The sequence below is a fragment of the Arachis hypogaea genome, chromosome 2 (assembly GCF_003086295.3).
Source record: "Arachis hypogaea cultivar Tifrunner chromosome 2, arahy.Tifrunner.gnm2.J5K5, whole genome shotgun sequence".
Lineage (NCBI taxonomy): Eukaryota > Viridiplantae > Streptophyta > Magnoliopsida > Fabales > Fabaceae > Arachis > Arachis hypogaea.
In genome coordinates this window covers 102,627,043-102,651,727 of record NC_092037.1, presented here as the reverse complement: position 1 = coordinate 102,651,727, position 24,685 = coordinate 102,627,043, and the positions used below count along the sequence as shown (strand labels likewise).

The window sequence follows — 24,685 nt, the reverse complement described above, 5'->3', positions numbered from 1 at the left end:
AGAATATAGAACTCGTTGGAAATGATGGTACAGTAATTAATAATGCTACACATTTTCAACGTATTGACAAATTGCCATTAAATAAGGCAAAATGTATTTTCATTTTTCAACATTATACTATATTATTCATCTTATAGTATTCAATTTACTATCACAATTTAATGTCATCTCTATTTTGATGTAGTTAATTACTACTTTATGATATCTTACTCTTGTAATATTATTATGGAGGTTTATTACATAAAGACATAAAAAATGTCTTTTTTTTTTAAGACGTATACACGTGTCATATATGATTGGACATTTTTATTAAACTGGTTAATAAGCTATTTTTTAATAAATCAAAACAAGAAAAAACAGAAGCACCAACAACACGAACAGCGACAGTACTGCACCAGAATTATTGCAGAAAGAACTTAAAATTTTGGTTGAGTGAGTTTGACTTTGAATTCAAAATTCAAAGAGATAGTGATAGTGATTCACGAATTGGGGATGGGGTGGGTGTTGGGAGTGGATTTTAGAGAGTAGATCGAACTATTTTTTACGTCAGTTTTTAGTTGAATCGATTAGATCGGTCAATCTGTTTAATTTTTAAAATATTGATTATTGTTATAAAAAATTAGTTTTATTCTAATTAATTAAAAAATTTAAAGAAATTAATTCATTAAAATGTCCAATAATATAACAACACATAAACATCTTTAAAAAAAATATTTTATACAACTTTATAAGAGCATTCCCCACTATTATAAAGTCGAGACCAATTAATTATATTATAAGATGTTTATTTTAGGCATTATTTTTCAATCATTGTGATATATAATATTTTGATACTATTGTTAAATCTTAGGTTTTCATTTTAGGAACACCGACCTTTCAAATATTAACCTCTACATATATGAATGATTAGTCATCTATCATCTTATTTGAAATTCTCCCAAATCGTAAGTCAAAGTTTATATAACCGACGTGGTGTTATTAATGCCTCAAGTTGAAAATCTTAAGTTGGAGTCTTTTTATGATTTTTCAATTTTCGACTAAAACATCAACTTCATTTTGACTAGGTTATATACCTTAGTTACTATGTTATTTATGGACTAAAATCAATTATTAATATAAAATATATATTAAAATATAAAAAATATATTAAAAATGAATTAAATAATACATATATTTATACACAAATATATTATATATAACTAATTTTAATAGCTGATTTTAGTGTATAAATAATATTTTTATACTTCAATATGTGTACGATTCATTTTCAACAATATTTTCCAATCAAGAACATGTGATACTTGCAAATTGTTTTAAAAGTTCAACTTAGAAGGAAAAATTTATGAATAATACTCCAAATAAAATGATAAATTAGTGCATTTTTTTAATTTAAAAATTTAATAATCCTCAACCATATTAATTAACTTTTTACAGAAAAATTAAACACAAATTTGACACACTTTAAATAATATTAAGATTTAGTTTATCTAAAAGATAAGTGACCAATTTAACAATTTTTTTGTTAGTGAATAATTTTTCTAAAACAAAATTATTGATTAGAGATGAATTTAGAATATCACTCAAAATTAAATTATAATGGTGGTTTTTTTTTTGTGATTTGCAGCAGTTTATAATCGCAACAAAATCGAACTTTAACTATTTTTCAATAGGCATTTTTTAGTACGGGAGTATTAATTTTTGCAATAATTTACAGAAACTATACTGATATAACGGCTGCTGTTCAAATATTTTGCGTCAAATTATATAGCAGCGGTTTTAAACCATTGTGATTAAAAAGTAAAAACTAATTTACTTTGAATAAAAAATAGTTTTTCAATATATATATATATATATATATATATATATATATATATAGAATTACAGGAAATTTCATTATTTTTAACCTAATAATTTGATCAAGTTTCATCGATAAATTCACTGGTTTTTTTAAATACATTTACAAGAATACTAAAGCTCTATTTTATTTTGGAAAAAACAAACTCTCAAATCAACAAAACATTATTGCTACTTTACATATACTCAACTAAGGGGAAGAACCACTGAAATTGCTCGTTTTAGATGAAGGAAAATGCATACAATAAATTATTCTGAATGGAAATGCATAGAATAAAGCACTAATTGACCCACACAAAAAAAGTAGGTTCACGAGTCTTGGATCAGAAAAGTAGTATCTTATCATCACAACAATCTCTAGGTGTTTTTCTCCATTGTGTTAATGTGTTATATTGGATTCTTCATTCATAATAATTTGAAAAAATAAAAAATAAAAAGAGGAACCACGAATCAAAAGTTATTTTTGATGGTGCATATTATTATTGCCTTAAGGTGGGGGCGTGTTGCAAACAAGATTCTGAATTTAAGCATATATAATTCTAAGCGTGTTATTAGTTTTATAATTTTATTCATCTCTTCCAACACTTTAAGCAATTATTAGATAGATAAATTATATGAATAATGAATGAGCTTATATTTTAGTATATGTCACTACTAGAGAGTCTAAAGCATTAGTTAGTTAGTTTTATATTTTAACATATCATTTCATGTAAAAAGCTCTGAGTTTTTTTTTTTTTTTGTCAAGTGGATTGGATAGCCTCCAAAAAACTTTGAGTTTGAGAATAACCTTCCTAAACACATTTTTATTTCTCTATCAAATATATGCTTTTGGGAATTTTATTAACTTCTTGGGCCATGAAGATTTCTTTTGTGCTGGATTATAAGTAATGCATATTAAAGTTGGGCCATAGTCTTGGGAATTTTATTAACTTCTTGGGCCATGAAGATTTCTTTTGTGCTGGATTATAAGTAACGCATATTAAAGTTGGGCCATAGTGTAGAAATGAACCTAGCCTAAACCTATTTATTTGGGTTAGGCCCAAACGCAAGTGTTGAGCCTAACAAGCCCAACAGGTATAGTCTTCATGGATACAATACAAACAAAAAAAGTGTCACGTCCAAAAAAAAAATTTAATAAAAACTTCAGAAGTCTTTTTCTTAATTTTGTTTTGTCGTTAATTTATTTTATAAAAAATTAATAAAAATATTATATATAAATAAAATTTAATTATCATATATTTGTGAATAAAAAGGTATATTATTTAATTTATTTTTAATATATATTTTATAACTAATTTGACTATTGATGTTATGTATATATATAATACGCTTGAATATTGATATATCAAGTTAAATGTAGCCGTAGAAAATTAGTCATAATAGACTAATAGACCAAAATAACATTTTGTTGGACCCAAAAATAAAACAAAAATATTGGCATCTGCTGTATGTGTTGAGCTGCAAGAGTAACGAAGTGTGTGAAGGCTGGACAAAAGAATGATGATGATTGATAAGAACAGGCACAGTGGCAGTAATGTAAATAAATAGAAAAAAGTAGTGTGTGTGTGTGAAGCGTGATTCATCATCATCTTCTTCATCCGTTGTGTGTCCGTTTCTTGTTCACTGAGCTCAGAACTCAGAACTCAGAATTAGTAATGGCCACACTTCCCTTCTTCCCTTCCTTAATTCCTTCTTCTTCTTCTTCTTCTTCTTCTTCTTCTTCTTCTTCTTCTCCTAACAACCTTCACCTACTTCATCATTCCTCAACTGCAAACTTTCACCTTCACGCTTCTTCTTCTTCTTCGGTTTCTGCTACTACGAACCACAACACTAAAACCACAAGGTTTCTTTCTAATTTTCTTTATTCATGCTTTCGGTGACAATAACTCAACAAGATTAGCTTTCTTATCGATTCAATTCTTCTTTCTTTCTTTCTTTCAGGACTCGCAGGAGAAGTCGGAGGCTCAAAACCGACGCCGAGATCTGCAACGATATCCGAGAGTTCCTCGCCTCCGTTGGCCTTCCACACCACCATGTTCCATCGACCAAGGAGCTCCTCAGCCACGGAAGGTTACCGAATATATATTCTTCTCTTTTCTTTTTCTAACTTCTTGAAAAAGAACAAGAACAGGAACTCAAGAATGAACTCACCAGCTGAAATTTTCAGTACTCAGTTGCTTAACTGTCACTATTATAGAAATGTCATCTTGCATGTTGCTATGTTGCGCTTCTGCACTCTTAGTTTAGATTATATGTTAAACTTAATTAGGCTTGCTAGTCAAATTGGTTGAGATCTAGTAAGGTTACAGATTAACTTGATTACTATTGTTCATTAGCTTTTGATGCATCGACTTTAGTGTTTTTGGTTTTCTTTTGTATAAGTTTTCGAGCCGTTGTGTTTATAGGAACGACCTGGCAAACATTGTCAGACGGAGGGGACATAAACAAATTGAGGAGCTTCTCACGAGTTCATTCAATGCCAATCTTGATTCTGAAACCTCTTTCGATGAGAGACCGGATTCTGCAGATGATTGCCGAGGTCTTTTGACAGGTCAATTACATTTCTTCTTTGTGAATTGAATTGACTCTTTCCTTAATCATAATTGATGACTTGATATATAATACAATTTAAAGGTCAGAATGGGAATGTGGACAATTTGGTTGATGATGTAACGCCATCAACTGAAGTTTATTTCCGGAATAATTCTGGTAGTTTGGACATTGATTCGACTAAAACTTTAGATGAATGTACTTCCACCCCTGTAGGATCCTCTGCAAATCCAATGATGGATAATGGCATTAGTGAGCTGACAGATCACATTGAAGTGGTCGACCCTGTAGAGGAGGGTTATTTCTACCACACTGAAGTGGCTGTTGCAGATAATGATTTCAGTAGTTCAAGGGAAGGCCTTTCTGCTAACTTCAGTAATCAAAGTTCCATCATGCCTTTAGAAATTTCTGGTGAACAACCATTTGGGTCAGAGTATTCTGAAAATTCGGAGAGTGAGCAGAGTTTAGTGGGAAAAACAGTTGGAGACACAAACTTACCCTCCCCAGTTCTTTCCATGGAAAACCATTACAGTAGTTCATTTAATGATTCCGAGACTGTTGACGCTGAAGAGTACACGTGTGAATTAGAAGCTTTAGATGACAGCAATAACAATACTGCTGAAGATGTTCGCTCATTCTTTGAAGTTTCCACTATGGAAAACCTATCTGTTGAGAACCAAGGTGATTCAGCTCATTCTGCTGGGAGCAGTTACATAAATGTAGACTCTTTGGCCAACTTGTCTTTGGAGGAAAAGGTTGCAAATTTTATTCAGAATGGAGATTTAGATCCAGTTGAAGGTAATTCTAATATGGAGATTATATCTTGGTCATCAGTGTTAGTTTATATTGGACCAATTAAGTTGAAGAATCATTTCTATCTTCAGTACAAATTTTATGAACAATATTCTTTTGTTGAATTTGGACAATGCGAGTCTTCTTGTTTGATTCTTATATCACATCTCTACTATTTCAGATGGGTATGATTCCCAGGAAAATAAAGTGAATATTGGAGCAGAAGCTGCTGTTGATATGCCCCTAGGTATCCTTCCACCTGAAGACAATAATTCCATGGCACATAATGGGAGCTCATTGACATCCCAGCATGTTGTTCCATCTGGAACATCAAATCAGCTCTTTGGGTTAGTATATGGATGCTCATTGCCAACTAGGATTGTGGGAAGTTAACTGGCTTTTACATTTTATTTAAGCCCTTTTGTTCCCTTGCATGCAATTATACATAGGGATGAGCAGATGCAGCATGTGGATCTAACTACAAATTCTGATGAAGATTTGGATGCTGAGGTCTTTTTGCTCCTACAGTGTTTATGAATTCTCTATTGATTGCCATCCTTTTGTAGTCTCACTTGTTTTCTTCCATATGTTTGCCACACAGGTTTCAAACGTGCCAAATCAAAGCGAGATAAACTATCTCAAGTTCATGCTGGTAGTAATTGTAAACTTGTTTTATAGTTTACATTTGTATATGTCTTGGGAGTTCTATCCCCCTCCCCCTCCCCCCCCCCCCAAAAAAAAATATGCTTAAGAATAGTTGTAGCTATAACTTACCATGTTATTTTTTCTTTTCATTTTCCATTGCATAGTATCAGAAGGAGTTGGAGCTGTTTCGGCTGAAGGAACAGATCGTGAAGGAAAAGGTAGATGAGCTATTTCCGAGAACCATGCTAAAAGATATGTTTTCCTCTTTTAAGTTTGGATCAAGCTTGTTCTTTGGCTGGGCTTCTGTTACTATCACATTTGAAGTATTATTATTATTTTCTTCTAGCAAAAAAAAGTTGTTTCTTAATGGGTTTGAAATTAAGTTTACATCAGGCCAAGTTGTGTATCTCAAATCTGACAACATTCTAGATTCTACTTCTTGTTTTTGTTGAAGTACTAACAAGATCTTAGCTTGCTAAGCAGCTGAACTATGTGTGGAACTTATTATCATATGGATGTAAAACAAATCATGTTTCCCAGATCTACTTTTTAAGTGGAAGGGAAATATTGATAATACAAGTGATTTCTAGATTTCTGCACCACTCTCTTCAATTTTTAGGTGTTACTGTATCCATTACTCACTCAGCAGCATGTTACTTTTGCTTTCAGCTTGCTTTGTCTGTCCTACAAACCAAGGCAGAGGCAGAAATTGACAAAGCCAAAAAAGTTATATCTGAAAAAGATGCAGAGTTACACGATGCTGAAGAAAGTCTTACGGGTCTCAAAGAGGTATTGCATCTGCGCGGTTCATGATTTTTAATATACAAATATTTGGAGCATCTCGTCTCCTCTTGGTGTACTATTTAGCTTGTACATGTTAACAGTGTTCACCATGAATAATATTAGAAAATTGGAGAGTATTAACTGGGAAATTATAAATTGTTCCCTAAACTCATGGTTGTAAACAAAGTCTTAAGGAGCACAACATAAGACCACTGGATCCCCAGTATTGGTGTAATTAAAATTTATGTACCTTTTGGCACTGTTTTCCATTATATTTCCAGGTTCAGCTCGAGTTCTGTTGCGATGCTGAGGTTGTGGAGGTTGCTGGTAGCTTCAATGGTTGGCATCACCGAATCAAACTGGATCCTGACCCGTTGGCTAGTGCCTCAGACTATGGTGGATCAAGGTTCTAAAGATTTCAGTGATACATATGTCTTGTGCTAATGCTCAATTCTAAATTAGAATGTTCAACTAGTTACTATTAACCCCAATTACCGATTTATTTTCTGTCATCCAATAATAATTTTCTTGTTGATTGCATAGTTTGTTGATTTGCATACCTTCATCCTATAACAATATATTATAACATCATTAAACTGTTTCTAAAATGTATTTATATGTGCTGCTCATTGTATAATATGCAGGAAAATACGTTTTTGGTCAACAACGCTGTGGCTTTATCCTGGCGTGTATGAGGTGAGTGCATCATCTACTAGTGTTTTGACATCTGTCTTTTTATTCACATCAGGGTTAGTTGCATTACTTCTAGGAGGAGCATTTCTTGATAGTACCATATTTATCGTTACATAACCTATTTTTTGTTGCAGATAAAATTTGTTGTTGATGGCCACTGGAGATTAGATCCTCAACGGGAGTCTGTATCAAGAGGTCACATATGCAACAACATTCTAAGAGTAGATATATGAAGCATTTTAGCTGGTCACAAAAGCTACATGTATATACAAAAAGGTACGATCAAGACATGTATATACGTGTCTGAACTTTAATACTGCAGTTGTTTCTGAAATTGGTAGTGCCCTAACACATTATAGTGGACTGTTGTAGGGTACATAAAATCAAGACACTGTTTGCTGTGAATTTCTGAACAATCACTGACAGCAATATGGACAAAAGGGGGACACAACTGACAAGCATGCAAGAATGAGCAGAGAATTTTGATCGTGTATCTTAATACATACTAGCTAAACGCAGTTTGTACATTCACTTTAGGTCTATTAGAAAGATTAAGACATCACATCATCGCGGACTATGCATGAATTTCTTAGGAACTAGGTTTAGTTTGGAAGAGTCTTAGCTCCAATTTTATGCGCCATCGTCATTGTATCAGACTATCAATCAATTAGAAGAAAATGTAGCTTCCTTTTCTTTTTAATCCTACTTTTCCTTCAGTTATGTTTTGTTTTTTTTTAAGTCTTTAAAACCACCCACGAAAAGAGGTTAAAAAAGTTAATTTTGCCGAGCTCTGTAAATTTAACATATGATCTCTGTTCTTGATACCTAGACTTCGTTTCATACAAGAACGAATTTAGCTAAATAATTGCCATTCAAGTAACAGTATAAAACACTTCAATATTGGTATATTTTTCTGGCATGTTGTTGATATGAAAGCCCAAAAGGAGGGGAGCGTGTTGAAACCACGTGGAAAGGTGTTGTTTACATAAAAAAGCGTGTCTCTTTCCACACCTTTCCACTCTTGTCTCTCTATCTATCTTTCCCCTTTGAGCTTTTCCAGTGTCACCAAATTCACTTAACAACGCACAGTACAAGAATCTCCTCCTTGTTCTGTTCTCATCCCTTTGTTTCTAGAAGACATGGCCATGGTTACTGCTTCTTCTATTGTTGGTCTCCATCCTATGTTGGTTTCACCTCCTTTATTCCACTGTTCTCCTCAACTACCACACCTTCACCTTCCAACTACTCATTCTTCTCACCTTTTTGCAACAAGACCTCTGCTTCGCCCCCACAAGTGTTTTGTGACAAAAGACGACTTTTCCATAATCCATAATGGAGCTGAAGCAGAAGGAGAAGAAGAAGAAGAATTGGAAGAGAAGAGTGAAACTATCTTACATTCCTTTTCTCCATTGCCACTACTGTTTGCAGCTGCTCTTCTACCCGGAGGTACTTACTTCAATCCCCTCTCATTCTTAATTCAAAATTGTCAACTTTTAATTTGGATATGGAAAAAGTTCAATTCTTTTTCATAAGTTTAAAAATTGTGTTAATGTTTATAGCTGGAGCTGTGAGTTCTACATTTGGGCCATTTGTTCAGCTTGTCAAATCATGGAACCTTCCAGATTGGCTTGTGCATTGGGGTCACCCTGGCAACATGGTACACTAACTTTCCCACTATATATACACATTGTAAAATAAATCTTGTTATTATAGAATTTGGTTATGAATTAACATATCCACCATTTAATTTCAGGATGCATTTGTTTGTCTCCTCTTATGTATTTCTTGAAAAAAAAAAATTATCCAAGCACACCATTTTTCAATAGTTTTAACTATATTGGTCACTTGCAGGCAGTTGTGCTCTTTGCTATGGGTGGCTATGGTACCTATCTTGGTTTTCGCATTAAATATTCTGATGATGTGGTATGATGTTCTCTCCAATTTTACAATTTTTCATTGGATATCACTATCTAAATTTACTATTATGATGTATATGAACCGCAATTAGCTTTGTGTTTATAGTTTTTATGTTGAATGTTTTCAGGAAGAAAAGGCTAAGGCCAAGGACTTGCATCCAAAGCTTTTAGCTGGTATGTTTTTCTTCTTTGCTCTTGGTGCTACCGGGGGAGTAACATCTCTACTCACATCAGATAAACCCATTTTTGAGAGGTAGTCAACAACCATTATTGTATCTTAATCCTTAAGTTGAAGATTGCTGGTTAAATTCCATGTCTTTATGCATTTTTCATTTGGAAAAAACAACAATCTGATTTTGCACTTGTTAATGTTGTTACCTTTGTTTGCAGTCCTCATGCTGTTACAGGTGCTATAGGCCTTACTTTGTTGACAGTACAAACCATATTGCCTTCACTCTTTGAGGTGATGCTTATTTCCTCTGAGCTTGAATTGTATTGATTTCCTCTCTCCCCCGGGATTTGCGTTGCTTTCCCATTTTTCATTGATTTTAGAAACAGCTTCCCTTGTTTTTACACTTTTCAGCACTTACACGTTTAATTCATTTGAGTAATTGCAGGGAAATCCTGGACTAAGGAATGTTCATGGTATCTTGGGAAGTGGCATCATGACTCTTTTTCTTATTCATGCTGCCCTTGGACTTCAATTAGGCCTCAGTTATTGATTACAACTTCTTCCAACATGTATTGTTATTTGAAGTTTTCCTTTTGGTGTACATTCTTTTTGTATTATTATTTTTTGGGGGGGCTAAGGTTTTCTCAATTACAATTGAGAAGAATGACTATCAGGATTTTATGTGCTCTTCTATTATATGTTTGTGGAAAATAAAACGGCACACATAATTTTTGCCCCTCATTACTTAATATAGGGTGTTGTAATATCTGCACTATTTCTTCCAAGTTGTACTTGTTTCAAATGTTGAGCTCTTATTCAGTTATTAGAGAAGAAAGAAAAAGAAATTGAAAACCTTAACAACTTCTGTTTATTGTTATAAATGATAGATCTAATGTGCAAATATTGACATTATTTCAATAGAAGTTGAAGCTATGTTAGTTTGCAGAATCTGATGAGTGTTTCATGAAGCTCAACCAATAACCGAATTAACCTTTTCATATAATGTCAAAGAAGAGGGTAACAATCCATCTGTTCCTCAAAATGTTAATCTATATCAAACACCATTTTTGATACATTTATGACCTGCCCAAAAGATTTTAGGCCCATGTTGATATCCCTAAGCATCAACTCGGTGGCTTTAGCTTCTGGATGAGACTTGTCACCTGCCACAAACTTGTGAAGACCTTCATTCATTTCTACATAGCTCCAGCCAGGTGGTTTCTGAATTCCAACTTCATCAATTTCTTTTCTCACACTTGCAGCTTCTTCATGCTGCGCTGCGTCGGCTAGCATGTTCGACAGCATCACATAACCTGCGCCATGATCATGCTCCATCTTAAGAAGCTCTTGTCCTGCAATTTTTGCCAACTCCACATCTCCATGTAACTTGCAAGCACTTAAGAATGCTCTCCAAATCACAGCATTGGCCTTGAAAGGCATGTTCGAAATTAAACCATACGCTTCGTTCAAATGACCAGCTCTTCCAAGAAGATCAACCATACAGCCATAATGCTCCATTTGAGGGTTGATACCATAAACACTCAGCATGGATTCAAAGAGGTTCAAGCCATCATCAACTAGACCATTATGGCCAAAAGCACACAAAAGTGCTACAAATGTGACCTCATCTGGTTTTAGACCCAATAACTTCATTTCTTTGAACAAAGTTAAAGCATATTCACCATGGCCATGATGAGCAAGACCAGAGATAATGGAATTATAGAGCAAAGTAGTTTTCAAACTATCACTTGTTTTGTTGAATATATCCAATGCAGTGTCTATGCTTCCACACTTGGCATACATATCAACAACAGCAGCAATGAATCCCCCGTCTTGAGAATCGGGCCAATTCTTGGCAGCATAACGGCAGTGGATTCTTCTTCCCATATCAAGTGCACCTAGTCGCGCACACGCAGAAAGAGCAGCAACCACAGCAACCACATCTGGTTTTAATCCCAAATCCTCCAACTGCACAAATAGATCCAATGCCTCTTGGAAATACCCAGCATTAGAGTAGCCATTGATCATTGCTGTCCAAGAAACCAAATCTCGATCATCCATTTGGTTGAACAATCTTCTAGCAACCTCAACCTCGCCACGGCGTGCATAGGCACTCACCACGGATGTCCAAGCCGCAACAACACTATTACCGCTCCTCACCCCACTCTTCATAACTCTCTCAGCCATATCCAAGCACCCACATCTCGCATACATATCAACCAGTGCATTCATCACCACATCATTGGAACACATTTTCTTGCATGCCAAGCAATGCACCTGCTTCCCTATTTTGAAATCTTCCAACAAATTACAAACAGAAAGCAAAGCAACAATTGTGTACTCATCAACCTCAATTCCGAAAACCCCCATCTCCTTGAAAACCCGAAACACACATCCTACGCGACCCGCCTGCACAAATCCACTCATCATTGTGTTGTATGAAACAATATCTCTCACAGGACTTTCATCAAACACCCTGCACGCATAAGGGGTTTCTTGCAAAACACAATACATATGTAGCAAAGCATTCACAACAAAGATATCCGAAACACACCCATTTTTCATTACATGGCATTGAACCTGGAAACCAAGTTTGGGACTCAACAGACGCGCACACGACTTGATCACAAAAGGGTAAGTGAAGCTATCAGGGGAAGCAGGAGCATTGAGCATTGACCTGTAGAAAGTGATGGTGTATTGTGGGGTGTGGCTATAAGAGTGAGCTTTGACCATGGCATTCCATAGAAAGGTGTCCGGGGTGGTAACTTGGGAGAAGACAAGGCGACAATGGTGCAACGAGCTCGAGGAGTTTAAGGAAGCAAAGAAAGAGATGAGTGATGTTTGGACAAGAATGTCGTGGTGGCAGCCATTGAGGATAACGTAAGCATGGATTTGGAGTCCTTGTTGCATGGTTTTGCATGATGATAACAAGGCTTTTATTTTGAGGGATTGGTTTGTTAATAGCTGCCTCTTCATGTTCATACAAATGCCTCTTCAATTCTTACCAGCATTCGCAAACATCTAACTCAACAATGAAAATATGAATGTGTTAAAATATAAAGTTTACATAGGCAACATTTTGTTTTTATGTTCATTTATTTGAGAGATTCGCTTAGTTAAGAGATGCGTGTTATCAACCATTTTTAACGTGATTGGTGCATCAATCAAACCTATCATATGCAGAATTTGAATAAACAACAACGAGCAATGCTAGGGGGCAACAACTTTTGTGATTTGTAGTCATCAAATAGCCATCAATGATGATTTTAATGGTGTGAGATTTCATCTGATGACTCACTTTTCTTTGCTGGTTACATGCTGGCCAGAATTTAACAAAGTTGCTGGCTCCTAGACTTTTCCAACAACTTATATTAAACAGCTACTTTTGGTTTCACATCCCATTAAAACATAGAGATTGGTCACTGAATATTAAGAAGAATCCGAACTTGTACAAAATTATAGTTAGGCAGATAAATGCTTAATAGCAACAACTAATCTAAATAAAGCTTGTCTGTGCTGCCAAGAGAATCAATCATGCTATGGTTTTGTCCATCAATCTGTAATGTGTTTCCCTCAGCTTCAATCTGCACAAACAAAACCGTGCGCAACATTCTTAACTTGAAATTTATAATAAAATTACCTGTCATCTAATCATAGAGACCCCCATCATGCCAAAAGTCCACAAGAAAATCCACCATATCCTGCATAAGTAGCATAACCCATTAATGATTAATACATACACTTCATATAACTTGTACCCATGTTTTGAAGAGTAAGGGAGAAGCATCTGATCTGAAAGGACTTACAGCTAATGGAATTGGCAGTGGAAAAGCTTCTGTAGATAAAAGCATATCCTCATAACTAGTTGTCAAGCTGTAAAAAGGATTTCTCCATAACATTAGGGTAAGCATGTAAACAAAAATTGTAAAACAAATCTAATCTTATGAAACTACCTTTCTTCCCAAATAGAGAAGACTTCATATTTGATCTAATACTAGGAGGGCAAAAAAATATAAACTTAATTAAATAAGTTTTTTGGCACCGGAAGTATCGATATACCTCATAATTGAATCTTTCAGTGATCTCTGCAATTTTTTAGACTGATTACCAACCCATTCCTTCCTCATTTGATGCCAAGCTATCTCAGCTGCATGAAAACATAAATATACTTGAGGTAAACAATGATGGCATTTAATAGAGGACACTAAAATGAGTATCACAATAGTTGTTAATTAGAGATCAATTATAAAAAATCCATTTTCTTACATATAATTTACTAACAAATATATATTTCTTAGTTTGCTGTTTTGAATCAAGGATACAGTTCTCAATATGACATTCAATATAAACTAAACTAACAAACATAGAGTAAAGACAATATACATTAATCTCATACTCGAAACCTAAAACAAATAGGAAGATCTTGAATTAGAACCAGAATTGGAAGCAAGGACAAAAATACCATGGTTTACAAAAATATCTTTCTTCTCTTTGCTTGCATCAGCTGAACTATTTTCAGTGTGATTCTGATGGGAATTTGAATTGCTACCATTGTTCTCCATCTTCTATGAAGCAGTCAACCATGCCTTTTAAACCACTAATCTGCAGGCAAATGATAGATAGATATAAATAAAGCACTCAGTGAGGAAGAAACCCTTCACCAACCACCAATGCTCAAAATTCAAGACAGCTTTGACTTTATGCAATAGAAAATGCAGGGCAATATGTAACTCAACATGCATCTCACTCTATGCTTCAAGCTCCTTCGGTTACAATGCATCACACTCAAAATTTTCAGCTTCCCAGCTGAACTCACTTTTCTTTTTTGGATGAATTCTTAAATAAAATTGCACCAAACGCAATTAAATGCATTATAATCCTTATCCTAAACCAACTTGGGTTGGTTAGTGGTCAGCTCACTCGTCCGCTTAAACAAGTGTCAGGTTACGAATCCCGCCTTATACATGGCCAACGACAGACCCTTAAATGAAATTCAGATCCAAGACGAATTAGTCCTTAGTCTGTCGGGCTGAGAGATAGACAACCAACAAAAATAATCCTTATCCTCAAAATCAAATGGAGTTCCTAGTTCACAACTTCGCTAACACACTGAACAATAACCGAATAAAACAGAATAAACTAACTAACTAACTAACAACCAACTGAACAGTGAAGTGTGATATTTTTTAGTGCAGTTAAGCTCCGAAAAAACGACGCCGTTTTGGTCAGAGAGTAAAACCTTAGCAGTGAAGAGAGCAAAACGAAACTGAAAAAGAAGAATAAAACGGAAACGAAAGGATCGAGAGAGACCTGTTGTTGTTGGTGCAGAAAGCTGCATCTCAGAGGAACAAGACAGTGTTTGGAGTTATTATTATTCTTAGGGAAAAGGAAGGATCCTTCGGAAGATTCCAGAACTTGAGCGAAATATTAATAGGATAACAACATTAACAACATTAACGAACACTTGTTTCCACCACCTTCTCAAAAACTGACACCCTCAGCTTACAGCTACAATTTTGTTAGATTTAACTATTTTACAGTTACATATTTTAACTACTATGTTTATGAAAAAAATTAAGTATTCTGATATGATAGTTTCATTCTTCTAGTAGATATTTTTTATTAACCTATTTTATAGTGTATCAAAAGACAAAAAGTTCTATGTACCCAAAAATTTTAGAACAGTGGAACTTATTTGACCATTTTATGGGTAAGTTTGGCACTTTTTAATTTAGACGTGGGAGGGAGAATGGTGTAGAACACAGATATGGAGTGTATAGGTGCTTTACGCAACTGTGGTGTCAGGAGCCAAAATCGGACGGTCCGATTTTTGAGTACACAAATTGGAAGGTCCGATTACCTTCACCAAAATTTAAAATTCTTCTTCCACGGACTGTCCAATTACCTTCGTCCCTGTTTCAGAAAAAGTTGTTCCCATATCCATGTCTAGCATCCACATTTTCCACAATAATACACAACACACATGCTTCTCATATCCAAAAAAAATGAGCCTAAGTTTGGATGATTTTAGCTCTGCTAAATAATGGCAAACAAATATGTAAGATATGGGTCACTTGGTTACATGCAAACAAATTCTTCAACTACCAACTGACAATAACATCAATGAATGCAAACAAATCAATACGTAAAATGGGGACAAACGAAATGATGCATTAGATATATTTATTAGTATCAAGGCTATGTTTTTGTCTGGATTATCACTGAAAACTACTCAACACCAAATTTTCTTGTTTATTTTAGAGCTAAAATTGGAATGAAAGAAAAAAAATTTGAATAAAATAAATTTAATGTAATTTTAAATAATCCAAGCTAATGTCATTTCCTTTCATTTATCTCCATTCCATCACTTCTCATCAATAATAAATTCAAACATATTCAATCACTTTCCATCAAATCAAACATAACTACGCTAGTTTATACAAACTTGTCATTGTTTTTCCTATAAATCTAATTTAGTTTCTTTTATTCAACAATTTGAGGATAAATATTGACCTTAAATTGTAACTCAACAAACATTGATGCTCCTCGAAACAGCAAAATTTTCAGCAACAAAGTTAACAATATAGATAAATCACAATTCAAAGAAAAGATCTAGCTAAGTGTGTATCTAAAAAAATCTGAATTTTGAGCACTCATTCATCAGAGTAATCGCCTTCGCTGTCTTCCTCGTATATTTGATATTCATCGTCAATATCATTTTCTTGCGCCCTGTTGTTATCAACCTCATTGAAGGGAAAGCTACCGAAAAGATCCTGTAAATGAGTCCTTGAAATATTTTCCATGTTGAGATCTGAAGATTGTAAAGGAATTCAAAGACCCTCCAGATCTTTGAATGATACTGAAGAATAATCCCTATGTGGTTTTATCAGATTTTTGCACTATACTAAAGGAAAATATTATTCACAAGAGGCATTTTCTAGTCTAGAATAACATTTTCATGAAACTTGAAAGCAATAATAAGGATTCAATCCTTAAACTTAACAGTAAAATATAGTGTTCCAATAGAAAAGGATACAAGAATGAGGCGGCACAAGCATTTCACTATCTCCATCCTACACCAAATAAGAGAGGTAAATAAATATAGCATTGCGAATATAATCTTTCACGGCAGGGGAAAGAAAACAGAGACAAGAGTTACCATATCAAGTTCTTCATCAGCATCCAATTCCTCTTCGCTATTATTACCCCCGGCTGCCTCCTCTTCATCCTCTTCAACATTCTCAGGTTCATCATTTTCTTCCGTCTCTACTTGATCCAGATTAAAAAGAAAATTATCAAGAATCGGTCAATTGAAAACATACTAAATTTGTTTTTCTGTATAGTGGCAATAATTTGTCAACTCCATTACTGTACTGAATCAATATCAGCAAAAAGAATAACGAAAAAGAGGTGAATAACCTAAATTAGCTTTGTGCGCTTCCTCTCCTTTTAGCTTCAAGGCATTCCTACTGCATTCCCTCTTCAATTTTTCAAACCTTAGAGTGGCAACTCTGAGTAAATTCTCGGTGCCAGGCTTAGGGAATACTGGTAGGAACCGCACCGTAAGACGTTCTCTAATACAATTTAGCATGTGCTGTGACAACCACCCCGTTGCAAACTACAAAATACTACGATAGTTAATGGAATATCTTTCAACAAAACTTCATGCATGGAAGATAAAATTAAGGTAATTTTGTATACTGGATTTGTGTGGCATAAATTACAGCAACTCAATATGCACAAAATTTCAGAATAGAAGAAAATTTTATGGAGTAAAACAGCGACCTATTTGCTCATTCAATCAAAGAGGAAGGAGGAAGAAAAAAGGACAAAGTCCATATCATCCATAGTAAACATAGAACTCTACCTCATGCTAGGGAATGAAGAGCAGAGTAGAGTACTTTGCTAACTTACATATCTTAGTTGAGATATTCAATAAAGGTTCACAAAACTTACAGTGCAAGATGCCTGTGATGGAGGCTTATTTATTTCTGATTGAATATAATCATCAACAAGCTCGAATAACTGTAAAGATGTCTGCAGCTTGTAAGGGAATGCTCGAAAGGTGCATATATCTTCCCATCTAGGTTTTAGCCTAAATAAAACAAATGCCTTAAGAAATGAGAAAACAGCACAAAGAACAATATACTAATCATAAATAGTGACAGCCACCAAAATCAAATGTTATTATATCAAGGTACATGAAAAAATCCAGTTTTAGGATGCATATAAATTTAGTTGAAATTGTAAAGAATTTTGTACAATATCTTCTTCATTCGTACCTGCATTCTGTTGCATATGTTTATCTACATTGTTATTTTCAGTTTCCTCATTCACATTCATACACATGAATGGTGTGCTTCCAAGTTTCCATTAACAACGTTGCTTTGTAAAGCAAGAGATAAAATGAAGGAACATACCTATTGGCTAGTTGAGCATGAAAGTGACTTCGTAATGGGATTGGAATTCGATATTCAATCCTTTGATAACTGCCGATTCAAAAACACATAGTCAACAAAGATCAGATCCAATATATATATATACATAACAAAAACCTATAAGGACTAATTGACATGATGAAGATTTTGCATTCTCAAAACCCTGGAGAAAAGTATAAACTATTAATATTTATATAAAAAACAATCCTGTCCCAGATAAGATTCTGATGCTGAAAAGAACTCCTAAATAATAGCTACAGACAAATATACTAAGAAATTTACAAATAAGGAGTAAGTCATACATGCGAGAATCAGGATCTTTGCGTGGATCATATCCTTTCTTGATCCAGAACCTTAGAAATGGTCCATTGGAAAAGTAGTAGGAAATTCTAGACAAAAGCCTACAAGAATAAAGAATAAAAGGTTACTGCACAAGTATCTAACATTTCAATTGCTGCAAATTAAAAAGCCAATGACTAGATTTTGGGCAAGTCACCTTCTAAGCTTGCTATGTGTAAATCTTAAGCCGAAATCAAGCAAGCGTTCAGTAAGAGAATTTTTGGACCATATAGGCCGTTCATCAAACAATCTAGATACAGCCATTTGTGATTCCCGCTGATCCGAACCTTGTGGTACATATTCCTCCCAATTAACTATCTTAGGAATCTGTAAGCAAGCTAAGTAAAACCAGAAACACTAAAGTACATTTTTATCACAATATGTCTCTAGAATATGTTCTTGTTCTCTTGTTTCGAAATCATTAAAAAGAGTCAGAACTCAGAAGTATTAACAGGGTTTAACCAAAATTTCCTCCAAACCCAAAAGAAAAGGATATCTTTAATGTCAAAATCAAGTGCAAGGACTTGCTCCATGTCCATCTGCACACATGGCGGTGAGTAATTTTTGCTGCTATGGATCTGTATTATCATGTAGCATTGTAGAAATACATATCAACGGTCGCTCTTATATTCTAGTATACCAAAAGGATTGAAATCTATGCTTAGATCCTTATTAAAAAATTAACTCAGATTAAATTTACCTCGACATGATTTGGTACAACTTCCTCTTGTCCTAGTTTTGAACTCAATATGGCAGGTGGTTTCAAGCTGAAATCAAATAGAGTTAAAGCAAAATGAAAATACTAGTCCAACTGTGCAAAGATAACTAGTGAATCATCAATGCTGTTATGCTGATCCTTGAGTTTTTCGTTCTCTTAGGCACAAGTGATGATTTAAAACTAGAATATCAGAGAAACTTACACTAGATCTTTTGGCATATCTTTTGGAGAAAAAAGAGGAGGAGCTATGATCATAACATCCTCATGATCCACATCCATGAGACCTCCCTTATCTATTATAGAATAGAGACAAACCATTTGACATGGTAAAAGAGACATTTAAAAAAATTAGGTTGAAGTGACAGAATATTAAGATATTCACCAAAATCTGGCTCTTCTACTTCTGCCCAGTTTCTCTTTTTCCTCCTGGCAACATCCGCATGAACAGGAACTACATGTTGATAGTCTGCCATTCCTTCATAATTTTGAAATGCAACAATAGAAGCCAAGTAATTTGCTTCACGGGTTGTTTAAGGCTAATAAATCCACTAAGTTCTTGGCATGGAAAGTAAAACATCCCAAACAAAAACAACTATAAATGTCTAACCATTAAAACAATATGCTTTAGGAAAATGAGAAACAATATCAGCACAAAGATTGCCCTCTTCATTTGCAGATGTACAGTCCTCAGCTTTATTATTGGTAGCCATTTGGTCGCTTTCTGGTTGGTTTTCTTGAATCCCATTTTCCGTTCTATTTCTGGACATGCTGTTATCATCTTTGGCATCATGAGTATCATGTGGTTTTCTCTTAGATATTTTGAGAAGAAAATTGTTGGAGGGCTGAAGTTCCCCAAATGTAGGATGCGAATATGGGTCTTCAGGGCGAAAATGGAGCTCCAGTTTGTTTGATTCTGAACTGCGAGCCTAAAAAATTCAGTTCAGGCCATAACAGAAGTAAAAGTTCACATAAACCAAAACTCATTGACAAATTAGTCCTTTGAATACGAAGAGCAACATAATCGGCATGAACAAAATGAACTTATCTTGGTACCTTAAGGATGCCTTGAATTCCACCAAGAGTATCTAAAGCTCGAGAAACGGATGATGGATAACCAGGATAGTGCACCAAAAATCCTCGTGTGTCGGGAAGAACCCCAGAGATTGTGCCATCCTTGATCACTCCCATTAACTTCTATACTCGTAGCATGAGAAATACACGAGCTATTAAGTTTCTAAACACATCTAATACCTGATTTTCGATATCACTAACAACTAATAAGGCCAATGAACTATAGCTCAAGCGGAAAATTTACTAGAATGACATGAAATAGATAGCTTCCAAAAACTAAGAAACTTGTTATAACAAAATATTTGAAGATGAAAAATCAACAAAAATTCCAATCTCCAATTTTATTTATTTATTTTTCTTTTTATAAAAACCAGAAATCAGTGTATAATGGAACATTTTGCTCTTGACGATCCTATTCCTTAAACTTGCAATTATTCTACTTTCTTTGAATCCATTTGAAGGTAAAGTTGCAGCATTTAACATAAATAGAGAAAAAAATGTTGTACCTAATCATCTCATTCTAAATGCAGGGGGAAATAAAAGGCATGTAATTCAACCGATTCAGCTCAGTTAGTTAGTTAGTTAGTTAGTTGCAGAGCATGGACTCCATTATTAAGCAACGATACAGTACACACAACCGTATGGTGCATGATGCATATCTATCTGAAAGCTTTTCTATGAATACGTATATATGTATGTATGTATGTATATACGTATGTAAGCGTATAATAGAAAACAGAAGAAGCTAATATGTTTGATGTACCTGTGAATTGGGGTTACGTTATGGTGGTGCACGGCGGAGCTGAGGGAGGTGGCGATGGAGGCTCAGGTGAATGGCGACTTTGTTGTGGTAGTGGCAATTATGGTAATTTGGATAAAGATTTTCAGTTATGGGCTGAAAGCCCAATTTTATATGGCCCAATTTTATTGGGTCGTAGTTTAGTAAGCTAATACACACAAAATAAGGTTATAATATTATTAAATTATCATTTTATTATGACAAAAAAATATCATCTTATATTGTATAACCTATTTATTATTATTATTATTATTATTATTATTATTATTATTATTATAGGATATATTTCTCAAGATAATATAAAATTTAATAGAATAAAAATTTATCACTAAAAAAGTTATCTTTATTATAATACTATTATGTTTTAACAAAGCTATAACTGATTTTTATGTTTTAAAAGTGTAAGGCTTATTAAATTTTAAAACTTTAATAATTGATATAAAAAATGATTATATAACTAATAAAAAGATTGTTATGCATTTATAATTTGTGAATATAAATATTTATATATATGTTATACATTAAAGTTAGAGTCCGAGTATATATGAAAAAAAATTAAAATCATCATTATGAAATTTGTGATGGATGATTGTAGTTTTGACTAAATTAGTTATTATTAGTTTACTATTAAATAAAACAAAAACGCACATGCTATAGAATCAAAATACTTGAAAGAAAAGTCACCTGAAGAAAAAATATACTTGAAAGAAAATTATCAGTACACCAAACTGTTAAAAAGCAAATCATGAATGGTAGCTAGATATTGTTTTTGACACATTTTTTCTTTAAAATTAACTAAATAATCTCCTTACACTTTGCCATTTTTTAACAGAATAAAGACACATATCTACTCGAAAAATAAATCCCATATTCCTTGAAAAAGTTCATTAAATGTTGAATTCATTAATCTATGATTCTTCCACTTTCTTGAAAATGATATTCGAGATAATCATTAATCACCACACCACCATTGATAACAACATGTTAAGATTTTATCCAAAAATATCGAAAATTAATCCATAAAATTCTTTTTTATTACCCCAATACTAGAACCTCTTCGTCAAGGAAAAATTAAAAACAAAATTACCTTTCACGGCAAGTTACTTAATTATTGCAACAAAGAAACGTGGAAATAGGAAATGCAGCATGATAATTAAGTTGTGACCATAATCTAAATTCTAAAGTACCAAACTGTATGAGAATGAAGAAACTATACATATATATTATTCATGTTAAACAATGAAGACTAAGATCAACCCAATGAAAAAGAAAATTAGATAAAAGTTTTATTATATATTCACAAAATAAGTTGTAATTTTGAATTCTCTAAACTTTTTTTTTTTTATTAGAAAGATGTGTCACACTATTCAACATTCTAAATCACAGACCCCATTTTTTTAAAACCTTTTTCTTACTAAAAAAATACAAGATTTAAAACACAACATGCATTATTATTGGATAGTAACAAATCTGGCATGCGCATGTATATATATGGTATAAGTAACTTTTATATATTTTATAAAATTTTATTTTGATGTATTGTTAGCGTAAATCAGTTTTATACATGCATTCAATTACGTATATTTTTTACATTGACCGTATGAACAGTCATCTAAAAAATAGATGTATTTAAAATTAAACTCTATTTATATTTTTATAAAAAGAATTAAAATATATTATATGTATCATTGTTATGTTCATATATTTCTATACTATATATAAAAAATAGACATAAAAATTAATGTAACCATTATTTTTCTGCACAAGTTCTGAGACGCAACCAATTCAAAGGGACCTATATATGATGCAAAATCTTTGTGATTTGTCGGCTAAGGTAAGATGTCCCTACTTCCATTTCAATCAAGCTATCAACAACTCATTCTTCATTTTTTCTCACTCTCTTACATGAGTGTGTGACCGACAAAATAGTATGCATTATTTTCCTCCACTCGTGTGTATATATGTATGTGAATTTAGTTTACACACTTAAAAAAAAAAAAGGGTCAACAAAAGAAGCTCTTGAAAGTCCCTGTTAATAACTACTATATAATCATATAGTTTTTCTCTCTTGTCACATTCAATGTTTTAATATTGCATAATTTGAGGTTGTGTTAGTACTTAGTAATATATATGTTGGTGACTATATGCTTGCTTTTTTGGGGGGTGTTATTATTTCTTTGAAAAATGTACGTGTAACGGTGTGCTTCTATATATATATATATATATATATATCTAAGCTTGCTAATATGGCTTCTTCTAGATCTATGTCTTTTGATTTCATGGTTTGTTGTTTGGGGAACCATGCCTTAAGTTCATGTACTTGTGGCATCTAACACTTCAAATTAAAACCTCAATATTTATGTTAGATTTGTAGGACATTATTCGTCGGTGGTCCACAATCTCAACTTTCCAAGTAAAGTTGCAAGTTCTAACCTTTCTATTAATTGAATTTAAATTATTTAAGAGAAAAAAAATAATATGAGCTTTAATAATAATAATAATATTATTATTATTGTTATTATTGTTATTATTATTCATTTATGAGTTATTTCTCACTACAAAAATAATGGAGAATAGCGGCGGTAAAAATGCCGATTTGAAACCGCCGCTAAACATAACACCAGCAACAATACAAACGCAGCGGTTTAGATTTTTAATATGAACTTAATTTTGATATACTGAACAGTGTAAAGCGTTTTATATAATTGTGATGATCATTCATGGAACTAATATAAAATGTAATTATTTTTATTAACGTGGAGTTACGTAATTAGATACACGTGTAAAATAACTTTACACTGTGCATCAAAATTAAATTTTCTTAATATTTGTATTGTCTATAAAATAATAAAACAATTTGTTTTTGATAAAAAATCAAGAGAGACCTCTACTAAGGGAAAGACTCAAATTAAATCAAAACATGTTATCAATAGCAAAATCCTAAAATTTAGATCTAATTAAGTCATGACGATGCATAAGGAGGAGGCTAATATGGTAATAAGCCAAATCTATTAGAAGAAATAAACCATTTTGATTTGAAAAGATGTTTAACTTATTTTGACCGAACATTGTAACCATGTAACTACATCCTAAGAGAGAGAACGTTAGCACTGGCATAGTACACTAAATATGATTATTGAACGGAAAAGTAAAGCTAAACCATTTTTAATTAGTTAATTTTAAATAATTGCAATTAATAATTAATAATTTTATATTTTTTAAATAAAATTTAAATAATTATTAATTAATAGTAATTAATTAATATAAAATACAATTTAAAAATATTTATAGATTTGTTGTTGATTAAATATATATTGGTTATTTAAGGAGATTGTTTTATTATAATAGAATAGCCGAAAGTAAGAGAAAATGGTATCGCATTAATAGTACAAGACCTATCAGTACTTATTATGTTACAAACTTTGTCTCCACACATTGATCTCAAACAAAAGAGTGTCGTGTGTGTATATATATATATAACTTTAGAAAACTCTGGAATTTCCCCTTATACTGATGGAGTTCTTTTTTATTTTTTTTTATTTTTGATCAAAGTGAGAGATTAAAAATTTTGTGACAACAGAGTGTGATTCAAGAACCCTGTTAAGATTATGAATGATGCATACAAGGATTTATTCAACGCGGCAATGGATCATAGGGGTAGACCCTCAAATAAAAAATTGGGACCATTATTGGTTTAAGTTCTTGGCCCACTTACTCCATTCATTCGGGATTTTTCACATTACTTAAGATTTATGTGACATTCACTAGTTACCACGAATAAATTTTCATAATATTTCCTCACATTCACGTTTTTATTAATTTGGTCTTCATATTTCAATTATACTATAAAGTTAAACTCTAGACATTATAATTAGGTCTGTACAGGGTAGGATACCCTAATTCTATTAAATTTTA

The 24,685-nt window shown here is 33.1% G+C and overlaps 4 protein-coding genes across 8 annotated transcripts; 2 read left to right on the top strand and 2 right to left on the bottom strand.

The window, feature by feature from the left end:
* The first annotated feature begins 3,201 nt into the window (after positions 1-3,201).
* Positions 3,202-8,017, top strand: LOC112760045 (protein PTST homolog 3, chloroplastic-like). 2 transcript variants are annotated; one of them, XM_025808089.3, is made up of 13 exons: positions 3,202-3,697; positions 3,796-3,924; positions 4,260-4,405; positions 4,621-5,202; positions 5,378-5,543; positions 5,646-5,706; positions 5,798-5,848; positions 6,006-6,059; positions 6,511-6,630; positions 6,906-7,030; positions 7,269-7,320; positions 7,452-7,593; positions 7,690-8,017. In XM_025808089.3, exons 1-12 carry the CDS (start codon positions 3,510-3,512, stop codon positions 7,548-7,550), a joined length of 1,773 nt encoding a protein of 590 aa, XP_025663874.1. In that variant the 5' UTR covers positions 3,202-3,509; the 3' UTR covers positions 7,551-7,593; positions 7,690-8,017. The 2 variants fall into 2 exon arrangements, with proteins under 2 accessions (XP_025663874.1, XP_025663873.1); XM_025808088.3 differs by having other exon boundaries at positions 3,234-3,697; positions 4,489-5,202.
* Positions 8,018-8,078: 61 nt separating this feature from the next.
* LOC112760071 (uncharacterized) lies at positions 8,079-10,190 on the top strand. Its single transcript, XM_025808090.3, has 6 exons — positions 8,079-8,763; positions 8,877-8,974; positions 9,169-9,240; positions 9,362-9,486; positions 9,624-9,696; positions 9,851-10,190. Exons 1-6 carry the CDS (start codon positions 8,457-8,459, stop codon positions 9,953-9,955), a joined length of 780 nt encoding a protein of 259 aa, XP_025663875.1. The 5' UTR covers positions 8,079-8,456; the 3' UTR covers positions 9,956-10,190.
* A 193-nt stretch (positions 10,191-10,383) lies between these two features.
* Positions 10,384-15,012, bottom strand: LOC112760029 (pentatricopeptide repeat-containing protein At2g22410, mitochondrial-like). The gene is made up of 6 exons (XM_025808087.3): positions 14,716-15,012; positions 13,868-14,007; positions 13,465-13,552; positions 13,212-13,278; positions 13,046-13,106; positions 10,384-12,426 (listed from the first exon to the last, which is right to left on the bottom strand). Exon 6 carries the CDS (start codon positions 12,385-12,387, stop codon positions 10,450-10,452), a length of 1,938 nt encoding a protein of 645 aa, XP_025663872.1. The 5' UTR covers positions 12,388-12,426; positions 13,046-13,106; positions 13,212-13,278; positions 13,465-13,552; positions 13,868-14,007; positions 14,716-15,012; the 3' UTR covers positions 10,384-10,449.
* Positions 15,013-15,786: 774 nt separating this feature from the next.
* Positions 15,787-20,891, bottom strand: LOC112759973 (uncharacterized). Of its 4 annotated transcripts, none has more exons than XM_025808086.3 (15): positions 20,735-20,891; positions 19,954-20,094; positions 19,508-19,818; positions 19,283-19,375; positions 19,103-19,193; positions 18,883-18,949; positions 18,679-18,760; positions 18,340-18,511; positions 18,146-18,244; positions 17,826-17,894; positions 17,362-17,500; positions 16,825-17,023; positions 16,565-16,674; positions 16,442-16,478; positions 15,787-16,216 (listed from the first exon to the last, which is right to left on the bottom strand). In XM_025808086.3, the coding sequence occupies exons 3-15, from the start codon at positions 19,665-19,667 to the stop codon at positions 16,059-16,061; spliced, it is 1,476 nt and encodes a 491-aa protein (XP_025663871.1). In that variant the 5' UTR covers positions 19,668-19,818; positions 19,954-20,094; positions 20,735-20,891; the 3' UTR covers positions 15,787-16,058. The 4 variants fall into 4 exon arrangements, with proteins under 4 accessions (XP_025663871.1, XP_025663866.1, XP_025663869.1 ...); XM_025808081.3 differs by having other exon boundaries at positions 19,508-19,826; positions 20,735-20,886; XM_025808084.3 differs by having other exon boundaries at positions 16,565-16,671; positions 19,508-19,826; positions 20,735-20,886.
* Between the last annotated feature and the right edge of the window lie 3,794 nt (positions 20,892-24,685).

Bases quoted from the DNA above. Each gene is read 5' to 3' on its own strand.
- LOC112760045 (XM_025808088.3), top strand. From the start codon at position 3,510: ATGGCCACACTTCCCTTCTTCCCTTCCTTAATTCCTTCTTCTTCTTCT. The intron at 3,925-4,259 runs GTTACCGAATAT...TTGTGTTTATAG, and splicing joins GAGCTCCTCAGCCACGGAAG to GAACGACCTGGCAAACATTG. The intron at 4,406-4,488 runs GTCAATTACATT...TACAATTTAAAG, and splicing joins TTGCCGAGGTCTTTTGACAG to GTCAGAATGGGAATGTGGAC.
- LOC112760071 (XM_025808090.3), top strand. From the start codon at position 8,457: ATGGCCATGGTTACTGCTTCTTCTATTGTTGGTCTCCATCCTATGTTG. The intron at 9,241-9,361 runs GTATGATGTTCT...GAATGTTTTCAG, and splicing joins TTAAATATTCTGATGATGTG to GAAGAAAAGGCTAAGGCCAA. The intron at 9,697-9,850 runs GTGATGCTTATT...GAGTAATTGCAG, and splicing joins TATTGCCTTCACTCTTTGAG to GGAAATCCTGGACTAAGGAA.
- LOC112760029 (XM_025808087.3), bottom strand. From the start codon at position 12,387: ATGAACATGAAGAGGCAGCTATTAACAAACCAATCCCTCAAAATAAAA.
- LOC112759973 (XM_025808081.3), bottom strand. From the start codon at position 20,088: ATGGGAGTGATCAAGGATGGCACAATCTCTGGGGTTCTTCCCGACACA. The intron at 19,376-19,507 runs GTTAGACATTTA...AAAATTATGAAG, and splicing joins TAAAGCATATTGTTTTAATG to GAATGGCAGACTATCAACAT. The intron at 18,761-18,882 runs GTAAATTTAATC...ATGATAATACAG, and splicing joins TTGTACCAAATCATGTCGAG to ATCCATAGCAGCAAAAATTA.